The sequence below is a fragment of the Delphinapterus leucas genome, chromosome 7 (assembly GCF_059928025.1).
Source record: "Delphinapterus leucas isolate spDelLeu-1000000601 "Yukka" chromosome 7, BTC_Dleu_Yukka2, whole genome shotgun sequence".
In the NCBI taxonomy this organism is placed as follows: domain Eukaryota; kingdom Metazoa; phylum Chordata; class Mammalia; order Artiodactyla; family Monodontidae; genus Delphinapterus; species Delphinapterus leucas.
In genome coordinates, this window is record NC_143135.1 from 11,057,427 (window position 1) to 11,084,247 (window position 26,821).

Genomic DNA, 26,821 nt, shown 5'->3' on the forward strand with positions numbered 1-26,821 from the left:
AGAATCACATCTTCAAGGTTCTTTCACTGTGCCTTATGTACAAATCCCTCAGCCTCAGGTCTCATATAAGAATTGAAAAGGGAATATTATTGGACAGGGAGGGGAAGTCAAATGCCTGGTTATGCCGTTTGTGACGAATTTTCAATGGGAGTTATTAAAAAGTCACCAAGATACACACACACACACACACACACACACACACACACACACGAACATAATTTGGTTGGCCTTCAAATTATTTAGAGGCAATAGATGAAACCTATACCTTTATCGATAGCTCAATCAGAACTTTGTTAAGACATGCCAATTGCTGTTCCTGTGCTAACAAAAGGGTCCACTTTTGTTGGCGTGCAAGACTCAGAGGACACCACAGACAAGTGAGTTTTAATTATATTGCCAAAAAACTAGAAGAGAACTGGCCCCCAAATCCTTTACTATTAGTCCAGTTTCTGATTATACACAGGTTGCTTATAGTCTCATGTGTTCCCTCAGGTAGGGAAATATGACTTAGATGGTGTTTGGGGAACTCACGATTTTCTTGTTTTCCAACCCTCTACTCACATGGAATCTCTAAAGTTCCATACAGCTAGATAAGTACATTAGTAACGCTGTCCACACAATTACTGTTGTTATTTAAGATTAATTCAATTATTAAATGGTTTCATCTCATATGGAAGGTACTTTGTTTCTAGAATGATGATGGGTTTGGATTTACCTGCTTTTAGATTTTGTTTTAGTATGTTAAACTAGTCTACAAAAATAAAAACTGCCTGGGTTAGGGTGTTTGAGATGGGTATTTTTTCCACCTTTATTGAGATATAATCGACATATATGTTGTGTATGTTTAAGGTATAGACAATGTTGTGATCTGATACATTTATATACTGCAAAAATGGTTATCCTAGTAGTGTTAACTAAAAACTCCATTATCTCACATATATACTAATTCTTTTTTGAGGTGAGATCACTTAAGATATACTCTCTTCCGTATTCTAGAGTGAACATGTATTACTTTTGAAACATACTAAAATCAATATCTAAACAAACTTAGAGGGCATGTCTTACTTCTTATGCTTCACGACTGTGAACATACATAAAATTCCTTTTTTTTTTTTTTTTTTGGCTCACGTGCCCAGCCGCTCCACGGCATGTGGGATCTTCCCAGACCAGGGCACGAACCCGCGTCCCCTGCATCGGCAGGCAGACGCTCAACCACTGAGCCACCAGGGAAGCCCCCATAAAATTCCTTTTTAAAGCTGCAAAGGTCAATATGAAGAGCCAGTAGATGCCATAGTAGGTGTCACATTGAACCTCCTGATGTGAAAAATAGAAACAAAGTGAACGGAGTTCAGATTTCTTAAGGTTCCTACCAGTGAACTTTCTGATGTTTTTTAATCCGTTCAATAAATATTCACTGAGCCCCATGTTAATGAGGATTCTTGGGTTGCATGTGACAGAATCCCAAATCAAAACACAAAGAAGAAAATAAAAATTATGTAACCACTCATAAATAAATATCTTGGCATGCCAGTTTCTTTTCTGCATCCATGTTTTTGAAACAAAATTGGAGTTATACTAAAAATAAAAGATGTAATCTCTTAGCAACTTTCAAGTCTATAATACAGTATTGTGAACTATAATCACCGCTTTGGATGTTAGACCCCTCAAACTTTTATTTATATTATAACTGGGAGTTTATACCCTTTGACCAACATCTCCCATTTCTTTCACCCCCAGCACCTGGCGACCAACTCTGTTTCTATAAATTCAGATTTTTAGATTCCACATATAAATGAGATCATACAGTATGTATCTTTCTCTGTCTGACTTATTTCATTAGGACTTATTTCACAAGGTCCATCCATGTTGTTGCAAGTGGCAGGATTTCCTTCTTTTTTATGGCTGATAATATATACATATTTATCCACATATTTATCCATTCATCCACTGATAGACACTTAGGTTGTTTCCATTTCTTGGATATTGTGAGTAATGCTACAAGGACCATGGGAGTTCTGATACCTCTTCTACATCCTGATTTTGTTTCCTTTGGATGTATACCCAGAGGTGGAATTGCTGGATCATTTGTAGTTCTGTTTTTAATTTGAGGAAACTCTATATTGTTTTTCATAGTGGCTGTATCAGTTTATATTTCCACCAACAGTGTACAAGGATTTCCTCTTCTACACATCCTTGTTGACACTTGTTATCTCTTGTCCTTTTGATTATAGTCATTCTAATAGGTGTTGAAAGATATCTCATTGTGATTTTGATTGGCATTTCTCTGACGTTTAGTGATGTTGAGCACCTTTTCATGTATCTATTGACCATTTGTATGTCTTGTTTGGAAAAATACCTATTCAGTTCCTCTGCCCTTTTTAAAATTGGATTTTTTTCCTTCTATTGAGTTTTATGAGTTCTTTATACATTTTGGATATTAACCCCTTATCTGATATATGATTTACAAATATCTTCTCTCATTGTGTAGGTTGTCCTTTCATTTGTTGATTATGTCTTTTGCTGTGCAGAAGCTTTTCAGTTTGATGTAGTTCCATTTATTAATTTTTGCTTTGTTGCTTGTGTTTTTGGTGTCAGATCCAAAAAATCATTGCCAAGACCAATGCCAAGGAGGTTTCCCCCAGTTTTTCTTCTAGCAGTTTTATGGTTTCATGTCTTATGTTTAAATATTTAATCCATTCAAATGAATTTTTGTGAGTGGTATAAGATAGGGGTCCAATTTCATTATTATGCATGTGGTTATCCAGTTTTCACAAAAATATTTACTGAAGAGACTATCCTTTCTCCATTGTATATTCTTGGCTTTTCTCCAATTAATTAATTAATCAGTTAATCATAAATTAATTGATTGTAGTTGTATGGATTTATTTCTGGGCTCTCCGTTCTGTTCCATTGGTCTATATGTCTGTTTTTATGCTACTGCTATGTAGCTTTGATTACTACAGGTTTGTAGTATAGTTTCAAATGATAAGTGTGATGCCTCTAGCTTTGTTCTTTCTCAAGTTCACTTTGGCTATGGAGGGTCTTTTGTGGTACCACACAATTTTAAGGATTGCTTTTCTATTTCTGTGAAAATTGCCTTTGGAATTTTGATGGGGATTGCATAGAATCTGTAGCTATCTTTGGATAGAATGGAAATTTTGTAATAAGAATTCTTCCAAACCATGAGCATGGAATATCTTCCCATTTATTTGTATTTTCTTGAATTTCTTTCATCAGTCTTGTATGGTTTTCAGTGAACAGATCTTTCACCTCTTTGGTTAAATTTATTCCTAGGTATTTTATTCTCTTGATGCAAGTGTAGATGGGATTGTTTTCTTAATTTACCTTTCTGATAGTTTGTTGTTAGTGTATAGAAATGATGTACTTTTTGACTTTGGTGATTTACAGTTTTGCCACAATGTGACTATATGTGGACTACTTCTTATGTATTCTAGGATGATATATTATGAATTTGGGAATTTGTATTTTTCATCAATTATAGAAATTTCCCAGTTATAACCCATAAAATAGTGACCCTTCCTCATTCATATTATTTTTTCATTCTGGAACTCATGCAGATATATTACTTATTAGATTTGTTCATTTTCTTTTCTAAGTCTCCTAACCATCCTTCTGTGCATATATGGGACCAATTTCAGGGAGTTATTCTGTTGGTTATAGCTTTCATTTCTAGAAGTTCTATTTCATTCTTTTTACAAATCTACTTTTTTTCTTTTATTACCTTTTTTTCTTGCTCATTTAAAACACTCTTTTAAGGGACTTCCCTGGTGGTCCAGTGGAGAAGAATCCACCTGCCAATGCAGAGGGCGTGGGTTCGATCTCTGGTCGGGGAACTAAGATCCCACATGCCGTGGGGCAACTAAGCAACTACTGAGCTTGTGCGCCTCAACAGGAGAGCCCACATGCCACAAACTACAGAGCCCACGTGCCCTGGAGCCCGCATGCCACAACTAGAGAGAAGCCCACATGTAGCAACTAGAGAGAAGCCCACTCACTGCAACAAAGATCCGACACAGCCGAAAAATAAACAAACAAACAAAAACTCCTTTAATTTTTTTAGCTTCTTATTCACATTACATTCTGTATATGATTACTCCAGTGTTCAGGTCTTTGAGAGTCTGTTATGCTTTGGTTGTTTCTTTTGATTCTTGCTAATAATGGCTAGTTTCTTCATGAATTTTTAATTTTGAATTATGAATTTATGTTCAGCTACTTATGTGGAAATCTTGGAAGGCTCACGTTCACTGTGCATTCCTTCAGAGAAGGCAAATATTTGCTTCTTCCAGGCATCATAAGTCATTATTAACCCTGAATTAATCTTAGTTAATTTTTCCCTTTGGAGTTTCCCATTTCATGTAGGCAATGCAAACTTGAACCCAAGACTCCTGTCAGGGTTTTGAATTCTCAGAAGAGATGATTTTTTTTCCACTCAAAGCTCAGGTTGAGGCAAACCATTTCATTGTGATCTTTGCTGTGGGATGATTTTTATCCAGTTTACCCTTCCACTGATGGAGGAGTATTCAATTCTCTGGTTTTCTGCTTTATGTTTATTTTTGGTCTTGAGGCTTTCCCTTCCCTTCTTGTGAGTTCTGATATGCACTGAAGTGTATATTTGCAAGAAGCAATGCATGTGCATGTTTAAATCAGGACTTTGCTTCATGATATGTGGTCTTTCATTTTGCCTAAAATAGCACTTATTATACTTTCTCCATGAATATTGGTGGTGTATAGAAAAAAATGATGCATGTACTTTGATTTTATATGTTACCACCAAGTTGAATTCTTTTACTATTTTCAATAATGTTTCAGTGAATTCCTTATAGCATTTTGGGTATATCTTCTCAATATCTGAGAATAATGACTTTTTTTCCTCCAGTTTTCCCACCTTTATATACTTTCTCATTTTTGTAATGTTTTTGAATTGTAAGTGAATTCAAGTTTAATAATTAATATTAGTGGTGATAGTGGGCATTATTGTCTATTTATGAACAGTATTAAAATTGTTTTAATGTTTAATCATTAAGTATAATGTTTGCTATATAGTTCTTCTTGATATTATTTATTGAGGTGGTACACTTTTTTCCTCAGTTCCTGGCTTCTTAGGTGTTTTGTTTCCTAGGGATGTAGGTTGAATTATAGTGAATATTTTCTGCATCACTGAGATAATTGCCTTGTTTCTTCTTTTAATCTGTAATTGCAGTGAATTATATTAATATTTCTCTTTGAATTTCTGGAATAAATTCTACTTGGTCTTGTTGCTATGTAATACACTGCTATGTAACTTCCTAATGTTTTATAAGAATTTTACATCTATCTCTAAAGATGTGATTGGTATGTACACCTATATTAGATATGTGATATTATTAGATCTATTAGGTGCTATTATCTAGTTTGTCAATAGGGTTACGCTAATTCTTATAGAATGAGTTAAGGAGCATTCTAAAATGTATAAAATTTGGAAATTACTGGCTCCTTGAATATTTATTGGAAATCACCTGCAAAGTTATTTAGGCCTAGTATTTTTTTTAACAACTTTATTGGAGTATAATTACTTTACAATGGTGTGTTAGTTTCTGCTTTATAACAAAGTGAATCAGTTATACATATACATATATCCCAATATCTCCTCCCTCTTGCGTCTCCCTCCTACCCTCCCTATCCCACCCCTCTAGGTGGTTGCAAAGCACCAAGCTGATCTCCCTGTGTTATGCGGCTGTTTCCCACTAGCTATCTACCTTACATTTGGTAGTGTATATATGTACATGCCACTCTCTCACTTCGTCCCAGCTTACACTTTCCCCTCCCCATGTCCTCAAGTCACTTCTCTACGTCTGCATATTTATTCCTGTCCTGCCCTTAGGTTCGTCAGAACCTTTTTTTTTTAGGTTCCATATATATGTGTTAGCATATGGTATTTGTTTTTCTCTTTCTGACTTACTTCACTCTGTATGACAGACTCTATGTCCATCAACCTCACTACAAATAACTCAATTTTGTTTCTTTTTATGGCTGAGTAATATTCCATTGTATATATGTGCCACATCTTCTTTATCCATTCATCTGCTGATGGGCACTTAGGTTGCTTCCATGTCCTGGCTATTGTAAATAAAGCTGCAATGAACATTGTGGTACATGACTCTTTTTGAATTATGGTTTTCTCATATACTGGTATATGCCCAGTAGTGGGACTGTTGGGTCATACGGTAGTTCTATTTTTAGTTTTTTAAGGAACCTCCATACTGTTCTCCATAGTGGCTGTATCAATTCACATTCCCACCAACAGTGCAAGAGGGTTCCCTTTGCTCCACACTCTCTCCAGCATTTATTATTTGTAGATTTTTTGGTTACTGCCATTCTGACTGGTGTGAGGTGATACCTCATTGTAGTTTTGATTTGCATTTCTCTAATGATTAGTGATGTTGAACATCCTTTCATGTTTTTGTTGGCAATCTGTATGTCTTCTTTGGAGAAATGTCTGCTTAGATCTTCCACCGATTTTTGAATTGCATTGTTTGTTTTTTTGTTATTGAGCTGCATGAGCTGCTTGTAAATTTTGGAAATTAATCCTTTTTTAGACATAATGCTATTGAACACTTATACACTACAGAATAGTGTAAACATAAATTTTATGTGCACTGGGAAACCAAAAAATTCTTGAGACTCCCTTTACTGTGATTTCCACTTTATTGCAGTGGTCTGGAATCAAACCCACAATATCTCCGTGGTATTCCTGTATTCCCCCAGGATTTTCCCCAAATAAATCGACAATATCTTTCAAGCTTGGGAGGAATAACTTCTCTTCTAAAAGGTTATAGTTTGCACTTGTTCTCCTGGAGCATGCTGATTGATATTGAACCAGCAATAAAGCCTGGTTCGGTGGGTCTTGCCATAAATAGGCATCCTCTTGCAAGGCAACTGCTTCACATGAGGTTAAGAAATGCCACTGAGCAAGGAATGGCTAGTCTGTTCAGACAGGTTAAGAGGGATTGCCTCATGGCTAGGGAAGCTCAGGGTAATTCGCGAGTTCAAGATTATCAGCTTCATTTGAGCCTACTAATAAGTCCCTGGTCCGAATCTCAGGGTCTTGTTCTTTTTCAAACATGTCATTACATTAACTTAAGAGGCTCTGCAACCCGCACAGTTAAACTTGGTCCTGCGTTTGAGCCTTATCAACCCTGAATCTACAATAACTAAAATATTTATTTTAGTTAGAGAGGGTGTGGGGAAAATGGAACCCACCTACACTGTTGGTGGGAATGTAAATTGGTGCAGCCACTATGGAGAATGAAGGTTCCTTAAAAAACTAAAAATAGGGTTACCATATGATCCAGCAATCCCACTCCCCAGCATATAGCTGGAAAAGACAAAAACTCTAACTTGAAAAGATAACACGCACCCCAATGTTCATAGCGGCATTAGTTATAATAACCGAGACATGGAAGCAACCTAAGAGCCCATCGCCAGATGATTGGTTTAAGAAGATGTCACACACACACACACACACACACACACACGCTGGAATATTAATCAACCATAAAAAAGAATGAAATATTGCCATTTGCAGCAACATGGATGGACCTAGAGAATATCATACTAAGTGAAGTCAGTCAGACAGAGAAAGACAAACGTATCACTTATATGTGGAATCTAAAAAATAATACACGTGAATAATACAAATGAATCTATATACAAAGCAGAAACAGACTCACAGATATAGAAAACAAACTTATGTTTACCAAAGGGGAAAGGGAGGAGGGAGGGGCAAATTAGGAGTATGTGATAAACAGATACAAACTACTGTACATAAAATAGATAAGCAACAAGGATTTACTGTATAGTACAGGGAACTATATTCAATATCTTGTAATAATCTATAATGGGAAAGAATATGAATATATATATAACTGAAAAAAAGAATTAAAATAGCCTGTATTGCTAGCTTTATATATATAGCTGGCTATATATATGTATATATATGCATAAAATAGAGGCACTCCAGTTGTCTGGGAAGTGAGCTGAGGGTTTAAAACCCCAAGCGTATCGGTTTTTGCTGTAAGCTCTCTAGTGGAGTCAAAAACAAACAGGCCATCTAGTAGTCATAGTAGTCGTCATTACTAACATAATGATCAAGTGCAGAAGTTGCTTGGTTTTCCAAAGTTTGCCTTCAGTGAAAACTTCATCTGAAGCAATTATTATATAAGCAACATATGAGCAAAGTCCTTACCTTGTCTTCTGTTATGTGTGTTTCTAGCTTCATCAACTGGAATACTAAAGAATGCACTGCATAGATCAATTACAGTAAAGAATTTACTTCCGGTGGGAATGGCTGTTAGTAAGTATGAAGGTAGGAAAAACAGGGTGTTGAGAGATAACAACTTTGTTTATTGCTTGAAGGTTGTTTATTGCTTGAAGATCCTGGACAAACCTCCACCCTTGGCCCTTAGGTTTTCTCACTGGTAAAATGAGGTTGTTACAGGGGCTAGAGCAAGAGATAATGAGGCCTTGAACCTTGTAATCTTCTATTATGGGCTTTATGCCTTGAAGGACTTCTTGACTTATAGGGTATTGATTAATTCTGAGAAGACGTTTTGAAGGATCTATTTGAATCTTGATTGGGAGATGCACTGTGAATTTTGCCAACATCAGTTGGAGATTTTGCCCATAAGGAGAATGGTAGTAAATTCGATAAGGACAAATGATCAGTGTTTCCAGAATCAGCTCTAGTACTGTCACAGATGGAACAAATAAAAGATGTCAAAGTGTCATTTAATTTACCTGGTTGGTTAGTTTGATGACTACTGTCAAATTCTAGGATTATTTCCCCCTTTTGGGAGAAAGAAATTCAAGCATGATACTTCTCTAAGAACTCTCAGGCTAATAAATGGGTGGGGTGGAGGAACTAAGGAAAAGAGGGTGTGTATCTCTCAAAGGGCTTAAAAAATAGGGGATAGGTTCAGAGACAGGAACCTCTTGAGGTTCATTAGAGATCCCTACTATTTGAACTGTTTTAGGACTCCAAGGGAGGGGCTGTTTTATAATAGCAGGGTTGAGCACCAAGAATGTGGCTCTGGTGTCATTTAGGACTGGAAGAGAGTCATCTCCAATCTGGAGAAATGTTTCTCCAAGCCAATTAAGAGGGAGGGTTGGGAAGAGCCCCTGTAGTTCCTTGGAGCCTCATCATGGAGAATTGGGAGGATGCTGGAAAGATTTGTTAGAGAGATGAAAGTACTTAGATTTATAACAATTTTTTTTCCAATGTCCTGGCTCTTTGCAATAACAGAAACTAGGAGGGTTTGGCTTCATTTACTAGAGTTGAAGGTTAAAAATTATGGTGGTCTTTCTCTTAGGTGACTCATCTAGTGTATGAGAGAGCTGGTTTGCCAGATTAACTAAATCTAGGGTGGACATAGTTTCTCATTCCATCCTGGTCCTTTTTACTGGAAGAGAAAGGTCCCAGTTCAGCCCATAAATAAACATAGAGTTAAAGCTACCCAAGTGGAATTAACATCTGAAGGAAGACCAGAATTTTCTTTAAAAATAATCTGAAGTTGATTGTAATAGTTTTGAACAGGCTCATCAGATTTTTGTGTGTAAACCTGAATTTCATTCCAATCAACAGGTTGTTATTTAAAATTTTTGCTGCAATTTTCATTATATCAATGGTTAAGGAATTTTCATTTTATGTGTTAATCAACACATAATTTCCTAATCGCTCATTCTGAGTTTAAGTCTTATCTAGTAATTCCAAAGAGTCTAATATACTCTAATGTTTTCCAGAAGTATAATGTTCACATTATTCATAAGTAGTGTCCCTAATAATATTAATCTCATAATAATAGAAAATTGACAGTGATAGCAAAGGTAATTGTTTATCAAAAATCACTATGCCAAGATTTTCTGAAAATGAAAGTCTTTTTAAAACTATGTCCAAATTAGTTGGCATTTTAATTAAAACATGTAGTTAGCTTGTATTTAATGAAAACATATCGTTAGCTGGGAACAATAATAATATACATTACCATGCATTTCTAATAAACTGGTATCAGAATATTACAGTTGGAGGTATTTCTTCAGAGACAAATGGGAATTTAAAAATCAAAATGATAATCTGTCCTATTTGAATAGTTCTTACATAATGGTTTTCATATGGGTTGTAGATCATATGATCCTCCCACAAATATACAATGTTGACATATTTAGGTGCATCTCACAGATGAATGAAGGGCTTATGTGAGATCAGTTGAGGGTCACAAGACCACACAGATGAAAATAGGCAGGATTCAATCCTATGCCATGTGATAACATTATCACTTTTTTTTTTTGAAACTATGTTGCTCATGCTTTGAGACTGTTCTTTCATTATGTCTTGATGCCTCTTTTTAAGAATTAAACAGTATGATTTGCTTAAAATGGTACTGTGAATGTGTAACTTACCTGTTCTCAATTACATTATCCTTCTGAGAATATATTTGTTTATTAATGTTATTCAACACTTACAATATACTCAGTAAATTCCCCGTCTCCCTGGTCTGGTTTCTTTCCCGAATTAAACTGCATGGAAGTATCAAGCTCAGGTACTTGAGGAGCTCATGGTAGAGTGCTTAGAGCATGATGAGCATATAATGTTTTTGAGGAAGGTCAATTACTACTGCAATGCTGGGTTCTCATGTGGATTTTAGTCCCCCAGTCACCTCTTAAAACTCACCCTACGGGCTTCCCTGGTGGCGCTGTGGTTGGGAGTCCGCCTGCCAATGCAGGGGACACGGGATCGTGCCCCGGTCCGGGAGGATCCCACGTGCCGCGGAGCGGCTGGGCCCGTGAGCCATGGCCGCTGAGCCTGCGCGTCCGGAGCCTGTGCTCCGCAACGGGAGAGGCCACAACAGTGAGAGGCCCGCGTACCGCAAAACAAAAACAAAAGCAAAACAAAACAAAAAAACAACTCACCCTACAATTTAGGCATACTTCTACCAGGTGGTAGCAACATTCCATAGTGGGGCTAAACTAGTAGGCATCTCTGAACATAATGGTTTGTTAATAGTTATCTCAGTTGTAACCATGCTGTTTGGGTTCTTTTTTTATTTTTTCCTCGGTAAGCGGGCCTCTCACTGCTGTGGCCTCTCCCGTTGCGGAGCACAGGCTCCGGACGCGCAGGCTCAGAGGCCATGGCTCACGGGCCCAGCCGCTCCGCGGCACGTGGGATCCTCGCGGACCGGGGCACGATCCCGTGTCCCCTGCATCGGCAGGCGGACTCCCAACCACAGCGCCACCAGGGAAGCCCGAGAAGATAGGCTTTTTTGCAGTTTACCCAACTACCCAGGAGAAAGTAATGCTCATTCATTAATAATAATTAAATCTAGTGCTTAAGATGGGGATTGGCACAAGACGAATAAAGCAAAAATGATCTGGGGTTTACAGTAAGCCAAGTGTTAAATAAAACTTTGCAAAGAAGTTTATTCATTATGGAGCATATACACAGATCAGATATACATCAAACAGAATATTTTTGTCACTAAAAGAATCAGATATTTTATAGCTATTTGAAACAGGACGAGGTACATCTGTCTCCAGGGGGCGGCTAGCTAGCTGGAGATAAATTCACTTTAGTAACATTACCACAACTCAGGGTGTGGTGCTCATTTTGCAACGTCTGAAAATCTTTTCCAGATGGCCTGAAGTTAACCACGCTCAGAATAGCTGGCTGCATAAGCCAGTATGCCATTTTTAGTTTTCAGTGAAGAACAAAGCCCCCAAGTTTGTACTTGTGCCAGTGGCACAATTTTCCCTCTAGTTGAAGAAACCACGTGGAAAGGCAAATTACAGTTGAAAGTCTGTTTGTAGAGACAGGAATCAAAGCAAAGTGGATAACGTATATCAACGTCTGATGTGCCCGGCTACCGCATCCAGATAGGCTGAGGCCCTGGGCCAGGGAGCTACCAATTTTTCTCCCCAAGCATACATTTTTCTGTCTTCTAAGTGACCATCTTCCCTTTTAATCAATATATTATTTACAGATTGACTAATTGACAGCTTTTCCTTCTTTTGATCTAAGAAATATTTTGCCTCTAGAATGCCTGGTTTACACATTTTAATTATCTATTGTGATCTTGTTTTGTGGCTTGTTTTTTAGCATTTCCAGAAACCTGAGTGGTGTCCATATCTACCTTCTACATTTCCCTAATTCTTCGGTAGGTATATATGATTACCCCCCTCCCCCATACACACACTCATTCACAAATTAGTAGCTGATGCATTCAATGAGCTCTGATGAGATTTTCAACTTTTTTCTAAAGATTACTAGTCTCATGTTTCTGACCTTATACCTCGGCAAACCTAGAGTTTGCTTGTTTTGCGCTGATCTACACGAATAAGGAAACATTTGCATTTCACTTCCCTGTGTCCAGAAAACTGATCTGGATTTCCCTGACCTACAACGGAGTAGGGAGAGTCTGAGGTCTTGCCTGCAAGGAGATAAAACACGTATCCCAGAATTCTCCCGTCATCTTGATCTACCACTATTATCGACCAGGGTTCTTGGCCTCCTTAATTAATAGAAATTGATCAGAGGCCAGACAAGAAATTCAGGCAAGGCTTTGTTGGGGCCCCTGCTGCAGCACAGAGGGGAGTGAGAACAAGCAAGAGATTCCCTTGCTTGCCAGCTCCCTGAGCGGGGCGGGGGGGGGGGTGAGCTTGTTCCTTATATGGGTGAGTGTAGGGGTGTGTCCAGGGGTTGGGCTGGGGGGGGTCGCTTAGGTGGTTTGCCCATCCCTTAGGTGGAGTGTTGTGTGCAGGGGGCATGCACAGTACCCTGCTTTTGCTCTGGGCTCTTCAAAAGTGGCAGTTGGGTTTTTTGTCTCTTTGTATGTTTTGTCCAGAATTTGCCCTAACTGTGCATGCATGCAGTTATTTTTAGTCCCATACAGTTTATTTGTATTTTGTTGCCCAAGGAGGGGTGTGTCCCCATGCAAGTGTTGCAGCACTGCAGCAAAGGGTCCCAGGCCCCAGCCTGTCTCAAGTCTACTTTCTCTGAATTTTTGATGCATCTCCTTGTCTGTAACATCTCCTAAATAACTGGGGAAGAAAAACCAACTGTTTATTTTTGTTTATTTTTGTTTTTTTTTTGCGGTACGCGGGCCTCTCACCGCTGTGGTCTCTCCCGTTGCGGAGCACAGGCTCCGGACGCGCAGGCTCAGCAGCTATGGCTCACGGACCCAGCCGCTCCGCGGCATGCGGTATCTTCCCGGACCGGGGCACGAGCCCATGCCCCCCGCATCGGCAGGCGGACTCTCAACCACTGCGCCACCAGGGAAGCCCCCAACTGTTTATTTTTGACATTTGCTGGTTTTATTCCAACCTCACTCTTCATGCTTCCCTATCCCTTTCTAATGATGGCCCAAATCTCCTATGTGCAATACCACATATGGATCTGGCCAGGGACGAGATTCCCTTCATTCCTACAAGTAAAGAAATAGCCATGGCGGGCTCTTGCAGTCATGGCTTGGAACTGTTATAAACTGGGTGTGGCAGCATCTCCCATCAGTGTTCCCAGACTAGATGGCTGGCACCATCTGGTTGGAAGACAGAAAAACCACACAGTTTGGTGGGACCACACTCTAGAAATAAACAGGCATCTGGGATCCAGGGAGACCTCACGGAAGAACAGAGGTTTCATCTCTCTCCAAGTTCTTCTGAAATAGAATCACGATGTCTGATTGGACTTATATATCAACGTAAGTAGGAAAACTGGCATGTGTAAAGTATCACGTTGATATTGTATGGTATATTCTTTATTCTAATAAAACCTCTTTTTTATGCAAAGGAAGGCTGGGTTGTTTTCATCTTACGGAATCCTTAAGGAGCAAAATTGATCCATGTGGACCAGAGGGAGGAGATCCTTATATCAGACACACAATAAAACCCATAGTCCATTTTCTAACAACTATAAGCTAAGGAAGCAGCATAGCAGGGATCGTTTCACCCTTCAACTTGATCCCCAGTCTAGAATACAACCTCTCTGGGGTTGAGAAGCAGCTGGGAGGTGTCCTTGAGCCTAATCAAGAAGAGGTGGGTTCTGGGAAGTCCTGCCTCTCAGCACTCCTACCAGTCCAATCTTTCCCTTACTTATTTCATGTATCCTGTGACATACACTATTTATAATTTGCTGTTACCATCAGTGCTATCTGTCTGGATGACACTTTTTTTTTTTTCCTTGCAGTTCCTCTTTTTACCCAAAGGCAAAGCAAGTATTCCTTCTCTGTTTCACACTTTTGGTGTCTGTGGCTTCCAGATCTCTGAAGGTTCTGGAATTGTTTTTCATCATACGTGCTATCCCTGGTAGTTTTTCAACAGAAGGTCATATGTGAGATTTTCCTGCTTCGGCCAGTTAAACACCTTTGAGGAAAACTCTAGCCTTCTTTATTCATTTGATTTAATTTTGTTTAACAATTACAATTAGGTGTAACTCACTGTGAAGGGGAAAGTGTTTGTTAGTTTGAAGGGGAAAATAACCTTTTCTGTCCTCAGCCATCATTGCTTGAGTGGGATTGGTTCCAACTCTGGGTTTCAGGGTTGAACCCCGACGGGCTGAAGACAATTAGAAAATATCTGAAATGCAAATCGAAACCACAATGAGGTATCATCTCACACCCGTCAGAATGGTTATCATCAAAAAGTCTACAAATAATAAATGCTGGAGAGGATGTAGAGAAAAAGGAACCCTCCTACACTGTTGGTGGGAATGTAAATTGATACAGCCACTATGGAGGTTCTTTAAAAAACTAAAAATAGAGCTACCATATGATCCAGCAATCCCACTACTGGCCATATATCTGGAAAACACACAGAAACTCTAATTGAAAAAGATACATGCACCCTAATGTTCATAGCAGCACAATTTACAATAGCCAAGACATGGAAGCAACCCAAGTGCCCATCGACAGAAGATTGGTTTGAGAAGATGGGTTATTACTCAGTCATAAAAAAACAATGAAATATTGTCATTTGCAGCAACATCCGTGGACCTAGAGAATATCATACTAAGTGAAGTAAGTCAGACAGAGAAAGACAAACATTATATGATATCACTTATATGTGGAATCTAAAAATAATGCAAATGAATGTATATACAAAACAAAATAGACTCACAGATGCAGAAAACAAACTTATAGTTACCAAAGGGGGAAAGGGAAGAGGGATAAATTAGGAGTATGGGATTAACAGATACAAACTACTATACATAAAATACAGAATCATCAAGGATTTACTGTATAACACAGGGAACTATATTCAATATCTATAATAACCTATAATGGAAAATGATCTGAAAAAATATATAACTGAATCACTTTGCTGTACACCTAAAACTAACACAATATTGTAAATCAACTATACTTCAACTAAAAAAAAGAAAACATCTGATAGCCATTGCAACTAGCTTAGTGTCGAAGTGAGGGGTATAGCCCAGTCAAAGCCAGAAAGATGCAAGGAGATGTTTGCTGGGCCTTTTAGAGAGAAATATTTTTCTCTTCTGTGGAAGCTACAAGAAGAGATGCTCTCTTCTTTTGGATGATGTGAAGTGACTCTGTGAGATCTAGAACTTGCACAATTTTGTTACCACGGGATGCAACATTTCTGCATAAGGCAAATGAAACAAAAACGAAGAGACTGGACGTTTATGATACAGTTTGAGCCACTGGATCAGAATTTCTCTCATTACTTGTTTTTTTTAAGCTTTCAAATTGCACATCTTTTATTGAATAGATCAATTATAAAGGTTATTTTTTAATTGCCAAAAGGTACATGAATGAAGTTAAAATGAAGAGAGAAACGCACCGGTAATTCCTATTAAAGAGTAAAACCTGAACGGAAATTATATAAAACAGATTGATACTGATCTACTAACTGACACATTAAATTGGATGTAGAGTATTTAAACTAAGCAAACAGGTGGCAGAAAGCTCAAAGAAACTAAGAGGGCTAGCAGAATGGTACATAAATAACCAGCAAGCCAAATATACAGGAGACGGAGAAAAGAAAACAACATAGTATATATCTGTGATTCTAATATCAATGAAATGAACTGCATTTTAAAAATGAAGCTTTAGTCATTTCAAGAGTCCAAAATATGTACCCAGTAATATCCCTCGAAGAAAGATCTGCATTTAATTTCTTGTTAAATTCTTCACCAACTTCCACTTCTACAGTCCAACATATTATGACTACTTCAGTTTTATGAGCTAATAGATCCACTTGATTGTTTTGATCAGTTCTTTTTTTTCTGTCATTAAAAATGAAAGATTCCTGATTCTGGAAATAATTTTGTAATATATACCAAGAATCAAAAAAATATGATTCTTTTTGCGAAAGTCAACGCTATTCTTAATATATTAATTACTTACTGCTGTGCAAGAAATTGTTACAAAACTTTGTGCCTTGAAACAAAAAGAGATATTTATTATCTCATACAGTTTCTGTGGATCAGGAATCCAGGGGCAACTTGGCTGTGTGGTTCCGGCTCGGGGTCTCTCATGAGGTTGCATTCAGTAGTTGGTCAAGGCGTAGGCTTCTGAAGCTAGATCGAGGCTGGAGGATCCACTTCCAAATAGATCTCTCACATAGCTCACAAGTTGGTGCCGACCGATGACAGAGACCAATATTCCCGGTTGCATGGGTTAGCCCTGTTATATATAGGAAGGGTCTACGTAAGTTCAAGGATCATTGGGGACCATTTTGAAGGCTGCCTGTCCCACTCATTAGAAATGTTTCAGAGTAACTATATTCGAAACATTCATTGAAAATTTGGAAACAATTTATATGCTACATGAAGAAAATGGTTAAATACGTTAAGGTAAATCAGGGGTCTATTACAATGCACATGGGGGAAAATAATATTTGTAATGAACTCATGAGGTTTTGATAATCAATCCACAAACTTAGGGACCCAAGAAATAATTTTTTAAAATTTTTCCATAACATTATTTTTCCTTTGCGCTCCCCTTACTTCTCTACTGGGAAAAAACATTGGTTGATTCAAGGGTCCTTTGCTCTTCTTCCCACATTTGTGTCTAAGTTCTAGAGGGCTTGAATGATGCCAGGACAATGGGGGCTCAGGTCCTTGACCTCTCTCCATAGCAGCATCTCCTGAAATATCTATTGCCTCATCAGATTCCTGGCTGTCAAATCACAAATGGAATTCTGCTGCTGAATGCCATTTATCCCCATGATCAAGACATGTTAGGTCCGATGACTATTCATAGCTACTCTTGGCTAAATGGGAACTGTTGCTCCCATCCTTGACTATGGTTGCTGAGGAGACTCTGTAGAACCCAAGCCGTCACTGCCCAGTGGACCTGAACCACTATGATTATATTCTCTTAAGTGTCTGCCTGCCGACCCAGACTCTATCCATCTTTTGGTTAGGGTGTCTCCATTCTTGGTGTCTCTAAACTTATTTGATAGCTGTGCTATTGCCCTTGGGCTGTGTCTATAAGCCATCCTGAAGACTCACGCATGGTTTTGACCTCATCACCTCTGCTTCAAACTCCTTTTGCTGTCACATCTCTTCTCTGAGGCTCAAAAACATAACAACTTATCTGCTTGAAAGAAGGGAATGGTTAGATATGTGGGGAAGAATATATTAGGTAAAACTTTGAAAATATTTCAAAAATATTCTCTTTAAGCTGTCACATACAGCTAAGCGCAAAATTTAAAAAGAGGGTTGGATGGGAATAAAACAAGAGATTAAAGACATGTTAGAAGCATGAGCAGACCTTATTTCTAATACATCACAACTAATATATTAAAAATAGGCTGGCCCCTTCTATCCCCTCTAAGATGTCCTTCCCATGTAGTGTCTGGGGAGAGAAAAACCAGACCTTGAGGATCAAAGGACAATGGCTGAGTCTACCTTAGTGTCTTGGCTACAAAACAAAAATTACTTCTCTTCTTGTACATTTTGAGAGATAAGACAGCAAAGTGGGGTGAAGGAAGGTGGAAGGACTCCTCGGTGTGTGTTTTGGGGAGATCAGTTTATTATCTTTTCAAAGTTTCCTACACACTTCGCCCAGTTCTCCCTGTTTTTTCCTCCTTGTCTCTACCCTTGTCTCTACCCTTGTCTCTACCCTTGCCTCTACCCTCTCATTCTCCCTTTCCTTCTCTTTCACGCCTTTAAACCAAACAGTTGGATCCATGGGAGAGAAGAGAACTATTTATGTTTCTTATTCCCGATTCCAAATCTCTGTAAGGTCTTTCTGAACATGATCCATCTATGGAGTTCCATCTCAAAGTAAAAAACAAAAACTAAAAACTCATTCAAGATAGGAGAGTTGAGACTCACTCTGCTGTAAAGAATCAGACACAGGGAGTCGGGAAAAAGTCTGGAGCTGCAAAGAGGCAAGAGACTTTTTCTTCCCTCTTTGTTATCTGGTGCGCGAGGAGAGGGGATTAAGAGCGCTGCTTAAGGGAGCTCCAGGGAAGGGCGCGAGCCACGGCCAACAGCGCGGACCCCAGAGACGGGCGCGAGCCGCGGCTAAGCGCGGACCCCAGAGACGGGCACGAGACGCTAAGGCTGCTGCTGCCGCCACCAAGAAGCCTGTGTGCGAGCACAGGTCACTCTCCACACCCCCCTGCCGGGGAGCCTGTGCAGCCCGCCACTGCCAGGGTCCCGGGATCCAGGGACAACTTCCCCGGGAGAGCGCACGGCGGGCCTCAGGCTGCTGCAACGTCACGCCGGCCTCTGCCGCCGCAGGCCCGCCCCGCATTCCGCATTCCGTGCCCCTCCCTCCGCCCGGCCTGAGTGAGCCAGAGCCCCCGAATCAGCGGCTCCTTTAACCCCGTCCTGTCTGAGCGAAGCACAGACGCCCTCCGGCGACCTACACGCAGAGGCGGGGCCAAATCCAAAGCTGAACCCCGAGAGCTGTGCGAACAAAGAAGAGAAAGGAAACCTCTCCCAGAAGCCTCGGGAGCAGCGGATTAAATCTCCACAGTCAACTTGATGTACCCTGCATCGGTGGAATACCTGAATAGACAACGAATCCTCCCAAATTGAGGAGGTGGACTTTGGGAGCAAGATTTATGATTTTTTTCCCCTTTTCCTCTTTTTGTGAGTGTGTATGTGTATGCTTCTGTGTGAGATTTTGTCTGTATAGCTTTGCTTTCACCATTTGTCCTAGGGTTCTATCCGTCCGTTTTTTGGTTCTTTTTATTTAAAAAAATTTTTTTTTCTTAATAATTATTTTTTTATTTTATTAATTTTATTTTACCTTACTTTATTTTCTTTTCTTTTATCTTCTTTCTTTCTACTTTTTTCTCCCTTTTATTCTGAGCCGTGTGGATGAAAGGCTCTTGGTGCTGCAGCCAGGAGTCAGTGCTGTGCCTCTGAGGTGGGAGAGCCAACTTCAGGACACTGGTCACCAAGAGACCTCCCAGCTCCACGTAATATCAAACGGCGAAAATCTCCCGGAGATCTCCATCTCAACACTATCACCCAGCTTCACTCAACGACCAGCAAGCTACAGTGCTGGACAACCTACGCCAAACAACTAGCAAAACAGGAACACAACCCCACCCATTAGCAGAGAGACTGCCTAAAATCATAATAAGTCCACAGACACCCCAAAACACACCACCAGACGTGGACCTGCCCACCAGAAAGACAAGATCCAGCCTCATCCACCAGAACACAGGCACTAGTCCCCTCCACCAGGAAGCCTACACAACCCACTGAACCAACTTTAGCCACTGGGGACAGACACCAAAAACAACGGGAACTATGAACCGGCAGCCTGCAAAAAGGAGACTCCAAACACAGTAAGATAAGCAAAATGAGAAGACAGAAAAACACACCGCAGATGAAGGAGCAAGATAAAAACCCAGCAGACCTAACAAATGAATAGAAAATAGGCAGTCTACCTGAAAAAGAATTCAGAGTAATGATAGTAAAGATGATATAAAATCTTGGAAATAGAATAGAGAAAATGCAAGAAACATTTAACAAGGACCTAGAAGAACTAAAGATGAAACCAGCAATGATGAACAACACAATAAATGAAATTAAAAATACTCTAGAAGGGATCAATAGCAGAATAACTGAGGCAGAAGAACAGATAAGTGACCTGGAAGATAAAATAGTGGAAATAACTACTGCAGAGCACAATAAAGAAAAAAGAATGAAAAGAACTGAGGACAGTCTCAGAGACCTCTGGGACAACATTAAACACACCAACATTCGAATTATAGGGGTCCCAGAAGAAGAAGAGGAAAAGAAAGGGACTGAGAAAATATTTGAAGAGATTATAGTTGAAAACTTCCCTAATATGGGAAAGGAAATAGTTAATCAAGTCCAGGAAGCACAGAGAGTCCCATACAGGATAAATCCAAGGAGAAACACGCCAAGACACATATTAATCAAACTGTCGAAAATTAAATACAAAGAAAACATATTAAAAGCAGCAAGGGAAAAACAACAAGTAACAAACAAGGGAGTCCCCATAAGGTTAACATCTGATCTTTCAGCAGAAACTCTGCAAGCCAGAAGGGACTGGCAGGACATATTTAAAGTGATGAAGGAGAAAAACTTACAACCAAGATTACTCTACCCAGCAAGGATCTCATTCAGATTAGATGGAGAAATTAAAACCTTTACAGACAAGCAAAAGCTGAGAGAGTTCAGCACCACCAAACCAGCTTTACAACAAATGCTAAAGGATCTTCTCTAAGCAAGAAACACAAGAGAAGGAAAAGACCTATAATAACAAACCCAAAACAATTAAGAAAATGGGAATAGGAACATACATATCAATAATTACCTTAAATGTAAATGGATTAAATGCTCCCACCAAAAGACACAGACTGGCTGAATGGATACAAAAACAAGACCCATATATATGCTGTCTACAAGAGACCCACTTCAGCCCTAGAGACACATACAGACTGAAAGTGAGTGGATGGAAAAAGATATTCCATGCAAATGGAAACCAAAAGAAAGCTGGAGTAGCAATTCTCATATCAGACAAAATAGACTTTAAAATAAAGATTATTAGAAGAGCCAAAGAAGGACACTACATAATGATCAAGGGATTGATCCAAGAAGATATAACAATTGTAAACATTTATGCACCCAACATAGGAGCACGTCAATACATAAGGCAAATACTAACAGCCATAGAAGGGGAAATCGACAGTAACACATTCATAGTAGGGGACTTTAACACCTCACTTTCACCAATGGACAGATCATCCAAAATGAAAATAAATAAGGAAACACAAGCTTTAAATGATACATTAAACAAGATGGACTTAATTGATATTTATAGGACATTCCATCCAAACACAACAGAATACACATTTTTCTCAAGTGCTCATGGAACATTCTCCAGGATAGATCATACCTTGGGCCACAAATCAAGCCTTGGTAAATTTAAGAAAATTGAAATCGTATCAAGTATCTTTTCCGACCACAGCGCTATGAGACTAGATATCAATTACAGGAAAAGATCTGTAAAAAATACAAACACATTGGAGGCTAAACAATACACTACTTAATAACGAAGTGATCATTGAAGAAATCAAAGAGGAAATCAAAAAATACCTAGAAGCAAATGACAATGGAGACACGACGACCCAAAACCTATGGAATGCAGCAAAAGCAGTTCTAAAAGGGAAGTTTATAGCAATACAATCCTACCTTAAGAAACAGGAAACATCTCGAATAAATAACCTAACCTTGCACCTAAAGCAATTAGAGAGAGAAGAACAAAAAAACCCCAAAGTTAGCAGAAGGAAAGAAATCATAAAGATCAGATCAGAAATAAATGAAAAAGAAATGGAGGAAACAATAGCAAAGATCAATAAAACTAAAAGCTTGTTCTTTGAGAAGAACAACAAAATTGATAAACCACTAGCCAGACTCATCAAGAAAAAAAGGGAGAAGATTCAAATCAATAGAATTAGAAATGAAAAAGGAGAAGTAACAACTGACACTGCAGAAATACAAAAGATCGTGAGAGATTACTACAAGCAACTCCATGCCAATAAAATGGACAACCTGGAAGAAATGGACAAATTCTTAGAAAGGCACAACCTGCCAAGACTGAATCAGGAAGAAATAGAAAATATGAACAGACCAATCACAAGCACTGAAATTGAAACTGTGATTAAAAATCTTCCAACAAACAAAAGCCCAGCACCAGATGGCTTCACAGGTGAATTCTATCAAACATTTAGAGAAGAGCTAACACCTATCCTTCTCAAACTCTTCCAAAATATAGCAGAGGGAGGAACACTCCCAAACTCATTCTACGAGGCCACCATCACCCTGATACCAAAACCAGACAAGAATATCACAAAGAAAGAAAACTACAGGCCAATATCACTGGTTAACATAGATGCAAAAATCCTCAACAAAATACTAGCAAACAGAATCCAACAGCACATTAAAAGGATCATACACCATGATCAAGTGGGGTTTATTCCAGGGATGCAAAGATTCTTCAATATATGCAAATCAATCAATGTGATACACCATATTAACCAAATGAAGGAGAAAAACCATATGATCATCTCAATAGATGCAGAGAAAGCTTTTGACAAAATTCAACACCCATTTATGACAAAAACCCTCCAGAAAGTAGGCATAGAGGGAACTTTCCTCAACATAATAAAGGCCATATATGACAAACCCACAGCCAACATCGTCCTCAATGGTGAAAAACTGAAAGCACTTCCACTAAGATCGGGAACAAGACAAGGTTGCCCACTCTTATTCAACACAGTTTTGGAAGTTTTAGCCACAGAAATCAGAGAAGAAAAGGAAATAAAAGGAATCCAAATCGGAAAAGAAGAAGTAAAGCTGTCACTGTTTGCAGATGACATGATAGTATATATAGAGAATCCTAAAGATGCTACCAGAAAACTACTAGAGCTAATCAATGAATTTGGTAACGTAGCAGGATACAAAATTAATGCACAGAAATCTCTGGCATTCCTATACACTAATGATGAAAAATCTGAAAGTGAAATCAAGAAAACACTCCCATTTACCATTGCAACAAAAAGAATAAAATATCTAGGAATAAACCTACCTAAGGAGACAAAAGGCCTGTAGGAAGAAAATTATAAGACACTGATGAAAGAAATTAAAGATGATACAAATAGATGGAGAGACATACCATGTTCTTGGATTGGAAGAATCAACATTGTGAAAATGACTCTACTACCTAAAGCAATCTACAGATTCAATGCAATCCCTATCAAACTACCACTGGCATTTTTCACAGAACTAGAACAAAAAATTTCACAGTTTGTATGGAAACACAAAAGACCCCGAATAGCCAAAGCAATCTTGAGAACAAAAAACGGAGCTGGAGGAATCAGGCTCCCTGACTTCAGACTATACTACAAAGCTACAGTAATCAAGACAGTATGGTACTGGCACAAAAACAGAAGGATAGATCAGTGGAACTGGATAGAAAGTCCAGAGATAAACCCACGCACATGTGGTCAACTTATCTTTGATAAAGAAGGCAGGAATGTACAGTGGGGAAAGGACAGCGTCTTCAATAAGTGGTGCTGGGAAAACTGGACAGGTACATGTAAAAGTTTGAGATTAGATCACTCCCTAACATCATACATAAAAATAAGCTCAAAATGGATTAAAGACCTAAATGTAAGGCCAGACACTATAAAACTCTTAGAGGAAAATATAGGCAGAACACTCTATGACATAAATCACAGCAAGATCCTTTTTGACCCACCTCCTATAGAAATGGAAATAAAAACAAAAATAAACAAATGGGACCTAATGAAACTTCAAATCTTTTGCACAGCAAAGGAAACCATAAAGAAGACCAAAAGACAACCCTCAGAATGGGAGAAAATATTTGCAAATGAAGCAACTGACAAAGGATTAATCTCCAAAATTTATAAGCAGCTCATGCAGCTCAATAACAAAATAACAAAGAACCCAATCCAAAAATGGGCAGAAGACTTAAATAGACATTTCTCCAAAGAAGATATAGAGACTGCCAACAAACACATGAAAGAATGCTCAACATCATTAATCATTAGAGAAATGCAAATCAAAACTACAATGAGATATCATCTCACACCGGTCAGATTGGCCATCATCAAAAAATCTAGAAACAATAAAGGCTGGAGAGGGTGTGGAGAAAAGGGAACCCTCTTGCACTGTTGGTGGGAATGTGAATTGGTACAGCCACTATGGAGAACAGTATGGAGGTTCCTTAAAAAACTACAAATAAAACTACCATATGACCCCCAAATCCCACTACTGGGCATATACCCCGAGAAAACCATAATTCAAAACGAGACATGTACCAAAATGTTCATTGCAGCTCTATTTATAATAGCCCAGAGATGGAAACAACCTAAGTGTCCATCATCGGATGAATGGATAAAGAAGATGTGGCACATATATACACTGGAATATTACTCAGCCATAAAAAGAAACGAAATTGAGCTATTTGTAATAAGGTGGATGGAAGAGTCTGTCATACAGAGTGAAGTAAGTCAGAAAGAGGAAAACAAATACCGTATGCTAACACATATATATGGAATTTAAGGGAAAAAAATGTCATGAAGAACCTAAGGGTAAGACAGGGATAAAGACACAGACCTACTAGAAAATGGACTTGAGGATATGGGGAGGGGGAAGGGTAAGCTGTGACAAAGAGAGAGAGTGGCATGGACATATATACACTACCAAATGTAAAATAGATAGCTAGTGGGAAGCAGCCGCATAGCACAGGGAGATCAGGTAGGTGGTTTGTGACCACCTAGAGGGGTGGGATAGGGAGGGTGGGAGGGAGGGAGACACAAGAGGGAGGGAGACACAAGAGGGAAGAGATATGGGAACATATGTATATGTGTAATTGATTCACTTTGTTATAAAGCAGAAACTAACACACCATTGCAAAGCAATTGTACTCCAATAAAGATGTAAAAATATATATATATATAAATAAATCAATAAAGTAAGTACAAATAAAAATAATGAAAAAGTATTTTTTTTAATGTGCAAGATTGTCAAAGAGTAAAGCTAAATAATTATGGGCAGTGTTGAATGGGATGTTAAGGTATATTGTCATAAAATCTTGAACTTGTGTAAACTAGTACCAATTTTTAGACAGCAGTTTGGCAACATCTGTGTGTTTATATTTGCACACATGTGTGTGTGCAGAAAAATTTGCCACAAACTATCATGTATAACTGAGAAACGGGATTCCCAATGTTTTTAAAAATAATTATAATTTCTTACATTGTTTAAAAAAGTTATCTTGACTATGGATAATTTTTGTCCAAAAACATGAGACTATATCCAAAACAAGCATGCTTCATAATATTAAAAATAGACAATCATTAACCCAAACTTCTTCTGCAGTTTGAAGAGACTTCAAGACAAGGGCTGGAGGAAGGAACAATACAAGAGGCACCAAATTTATCCTCTTGGGATTCTCAGATTCTCCCAAGCTCAAGATTGGTCTCTTTTCAGTGTTCTTGGGGACTTACCTCTTGACAGTGGCCTGGAATCTGGGTTTCGTCATCCTGATTAGGATGGACTCCTCCATACATACACCCATGTACTTCTTCCTCAGCAGCTTATCTTTATCCTTCTTAGATTTCTGCTACGTTACTTCTACAACACCCAAAATGCTCTCAGACTTCTTCCGGAAGCCTGAATTCATCTCCTTTATGGGATGCACCATGCAATACTTCTTTTTCGCTAGCCTGGGCCTGACGGAATGCTGGCAGCGATGGCTTATGATCGCTGTGTTGCTGTTTGTAATCCTCTGCTCTGCACAGATATCATGTCCCCCACCCTCTGTGTGCAGGTGGTGGTTGGAGCCTATATAGTTGGATTCTTTGGCTGTGTGCTTTACTTCAGCTCAATTTCTGTGGACCAAATGGTATCAATCACTTCTGTGACCTGCCTCAATTATTAGTCCTCTCCTGCTCTGAAACCTTTTTCCTACAAGTGATAAAGTTTGTGATAAGAGTGATTTTTGGTGTGGTATCCATCTTAATCATCGTGATATCTTATGGTTATATCCCTGCCACCATCCTGAAGATCAGCTCAGTTGAAGGCAGGGTCAAGGCTTTCAACACCTGTGCTTCTCACCTGGCAGCAGTGACGTTTTCCTTTGGATCAGGACTCTTTGTCCGTATGCACCCCAGAACTGATCATTCTCTGGGCTATGACAAGATGGCATCAGTCTTCTATACGGTGGTGATCCCCATGTTGAATCCTTTGACTTACAATCTAAGGAACAAGGAAATCAAAGATACCCTTAAGCGGTGTAAGAAGAGAATGTTTTCCCATTGTCACAGTTAATTAAGGGTCTGGTAGATTAGTGACCCTGTTGACTGGAAGTTTCTAGACTATGTAAGAGAAATGCATTTAACGTCATTCCTGGTGCTCTGGCAGGATTTCAAGTGAGTCAACGCATCTAAATCCAGCACTGGCTCAGTGCCAGGCAAATCCTGTGGCTTCTTTGAGTCTTGACAGTTGACTCTCCTCTCTTACGCCAGCAATGACTTCACAAATTAATATATTAATTTTTATGTCAATATAACCTTCAGTTTCTCAGTGTTTGACCCTTACATACACTTTCAGAATTTCAGACTGCAGGCGGGAGAGAATGGGACTAAACACAGGTCAGTAAATGATCTTTCTCATACACAACATCACAAGGAGAACAACAACCACTTTGTTATAGACTTCAAACTCTCTGGGTGCCTAGGTAAATTCCAGTTGATGAAAACGGGGATGTGGAGAGAAGCATAACTT

General features: G+C 38.9%; 1 protein-coding gene across 1 annotated transcript; it reads left to right on the forward strand.

Moving 5' to 3' along the window:
* Window positions 1-300: 300 nt before the first annotated feature.
* Window positions 301-26,451, forward strand: LOC111184053 (olfactory receptor 5AN6-like). Its single transcript, XM_089914229.1, is given in 4 exon segments — window positions 301-377; window positions 25,422-25,774; window positions 25,777-25,899; window positions 25,902-26,451. Coding segments are annotated over 4 exon segments (1,017 nt in total). The 3' UTR covers window positions 26,366-26,451.
* Window positions 26,452-26,821: the final 370 nt, after the last annotated feature.